Raw genomic sequence first — 3,101 nt, forward strand, 5'->3', positions numbered from 1 at the left:
CCCTTCCTTCTCTGGCTCAGTGTCAGAGGTGTAACAGCAGATGTATTCTTTTCTTCTGGTGACTTAGAAAGGGAACAGGCAAGCTAACAAGGACTGTTTAATCATGAGTAAGGATAAACCTGGGCATGAGAAATGCCAGAAACCAATTAGTAAGATGGTTTCTCGGTGGATGTCTTAATATTTTTGTTTCTGTCTTGGAATCAACATGTGGCTTCCTTTTGCCTCTAGTATGGAAACTGGAACTCACAGGATCGGCCTGTCCACCGCGGGGCTCACATTTTCAGTGCGAATTGACCTGGGGGCTCCACTCTCACCTAAAAGACAGGATCTGTAACCCGTGTTGGGGTGACCTTTGTGGACAGGCATGTTGGTGGTCACCTGAGGTTTTCTCAGGGCAGAGCAGGCCCTGCCCTGCCCGCTGAGCGCACCAAATCGAAGCACTGTGCCCGTCTCACAGAGCGGGGTGACAGTCCATGGGAAGTGCTTAGTATTGTCCCCTAGGGAGGGTCCGTAAACAGGTAACTTCCATTATAATTAAGCAGAGGGGCCAGGGGGCCGGGCTAGTGAGGTATGGAGAAAGGACAACTGGGCATCCAGAGACAAAGAGTTTTATCCCCTTGGTCATGACAGGATGTGGCCTGAACGAGGAGCAGAGCCTGCTGCACGCTGTCCCTGGTTCTCAGCATCAAAGGAAATCCATGGGGGCAGCCCTGCCACTTCTCAGGAATGAACTGTAATTAGAAATGCAAGTCAGCTGCTCAGCTGAAAGGGCGAGAGGAGGGTTTGAGCGGCTGCATTCGCAACCTCTAACGAAAAATTAATAATTTTCCTTTTAAAGAATTAGCAGACCACAAACATCCAAATGACCATCTAAGTAGTCTTCGTGAGAAGCCGTACATCTTTCCACAGTATTGCTTAAGGTGTTTGTGATGACTCCTTTCAAAAAATTACCTTATGACCCATTTATAAGGTTTATAAGAAAACTGGCATCATTGCTTTGAAGTTATAATTTGGCTTGGGCTGAAATCACCTAGCTTTTTCACTCCACCTTGGTCACCAGTCTTCACTACAAATGAGTTTTCGGATCGCCTCCAGCAGTCACTCCACTTACTCCTCCCTCCCCCCGCAGGGGTGAAGAGCTGCCTGGAGAGATTGCACTGGGCACATACTCCACGCTCTCAGAGCCTGGGGCCTGGTCTACCCCGCCTCTCTGCGTCCCCTGCAGGAAGAGGGGTTCTCGTCCTTGCCCGTTCTCCCCACATTTGCCCTCTCTCCAGCCGGGGCTCACAGCTGGCACTGTCACTCCTTCAGTCTGGCCACACTGGCTGCAGAGAGCACGGGCCGTGTGGCGGCTCCCTCCAAGGGTCCAGCAGTGAAACGAGAATGGGTGTAACATGTGGGTGATACATGTGTGGTAATGAAGAGCAGACTGCTTGCATTTAAAAAACCCACCTTGACTGTTCTGTGTTGGTGAATCAAAGGTGTAACATGTGGGTGATACATGAAGAGCAGACTGCTTGCATTAAAAAAACCCACCTTGACTGTTCTGTGTTGGTGAATCAATTTTATCTAAGTCAATTCTTATTTTTAAACCTCACCTGAGGATATTTCTTCCATTGATCTTTAGTGAGATAGTGGGAAGGAGGGAGTGGGCGGAGAGAGAGAAACATTGATGTGAGACACATTGACTGGCTGCCTCCTGCACTTGGGGCCTGGAATGGAACCCAGACCCTTTCGTCTGTGGGCTGATGCTCTACCCACTGAGCAAAACAGGCCGGGACCTAAGTCAATTATTGAAATTCATTTGATCTCCTTTATCTATTGCTCTTAATTAAAATAACTGAGGTTAACCCTGGGAAGGACTGCATGTCCTGGAAACCGAGTCCCCACTGATGGCAGCTGGCCTCGCCCCACCACCAGCCTTTGTTGGGCAGGAAATGAGCACCACCCAGGAGCTGAGACATCAGCCCCAGACCTGGACATTATTCTGAACTCCAAAGAGAATTTTGGGGACACTGTTCTTAATAAGTTTCCCTACCTCTTTTTATTGTTTGTGAGCGACCTGCCTGCCATTTCGGGAGCCGGGCACTGACTGCTGCCTGCCTCCCCCCAGACCAGCCTCTCACGCAACCTACAGTGTCCCCACGACGATACGCTGTATAACGGTTCCCTGTTAACACAGGCTCAGATTCCATGTAACTAAAATATTTAGACTTCAACAGACCACGTCAGTAGATCAAAATCCTGGCCTCCCGGATCGCATGCAGAACCTTAATCAGAGCAGCAGTCAGCAGCCCTGATGTTCGCAGCTGTCACTTCACTACTTGGAAAATGTGAATGAAAACATGAAATCCCACCTCTTCCCACCTACTTGCTTAAGGGCCTAAGGGGCTCTTCGGTTCACACACATTTGACACAAACCCGAAAAGAAGGCCAGGGCCTGCTTCCAGAGACGCCAGCGAGCCCCGAGTTCACCCTGAGAAGAAGCCCGCTCACCTCAGGCATGATTTCGATCTTCTCGTAGCGCCGCTTGAAGGGCAGGGCGAGGACCTCGGCGCGCCGGTAGGACATGGGCGGCGGCTGGCAGTCGATCATCAGGTCCATCCTGTGGGCCTGCGCGGGCGGCGGCTGCGTGTACTGCTCAGGGCAGACCACGTGCAGGGGCTGAGGGGATGGGAGGGGGGAGAGGAGGCCGTGAGGCAGAGCAGCCCATTCAGAAGCCCCTTCCTTAGCTGCTCCTCCCTTCTTGGCACAGACAAGGCTCAGCACTTCCAGGCCACTGTGAACTTTCCTCTCAAACCCAAGTGGCCAGTGAGGAGAGATGAGTGCAGTGGGGGGTAGAAGGGAACTTCAGACAAGCCCTGCACCGTAGCCATGGTGACAGGCAAGGCATCTTCTAGCTGCCTCAGAGCCGACTCCAGTCCCAGCCTGAGGACTCCGCGTCTCACCGGGGAGACCAGGCAGCCTCTCCAGTTTCAGCACCAGCCGAGGGGCTGGACGAGGACCCGCTGGCTTAAGGAATGCGGGCGAAGTTGCCCAGGAATGGAAACCACAGGCTCTTAAACACCCAGCATGCTGGGCACGGGGGGGGGGGGGGGGGG

At 52.6% G+C, this 3,101-nt stretch overlaps 1 protein-coding gene across 1 annotated transcript in view; it reads right to left on the minus strand.

The window, feature by feature from the left end:
* The window catches only part of INTS9 (integrator complex subunit 9), a 116,528-nt gene that overhangs the window by 5,982 nt on the left and 107,445 nt on the right, over positions 1-3,101 (minus strand). Inside the window, exon 14 of the mRNA XM_005874612.2 lies at positions 2,497-2,664. Within this exon, the coding sequence (XP_005874674.1) occupies positions 2,497-2,664 (168 nt within the window). The remainder of the gene's footprint in view (positions 1-2,496; positions 2,665-3,101) is intronic.

This window comes from Myotis brandtii, unplaced genomic scaffold (genome assembly GCF_000412655.1).
Source record: "Myotis brandtii unplaced genomic scaffold, ASM41265v1 scaffold447, whole genome shotgun sequence".
In the NCBI taxonomy this organism is placed as follows: domain Eukaryota; kingdom Metazoa; phylum Chordata; class Mammalia; order Chiroptera; family Vespertilionidae; genus Myotis; species Myotis brandtii.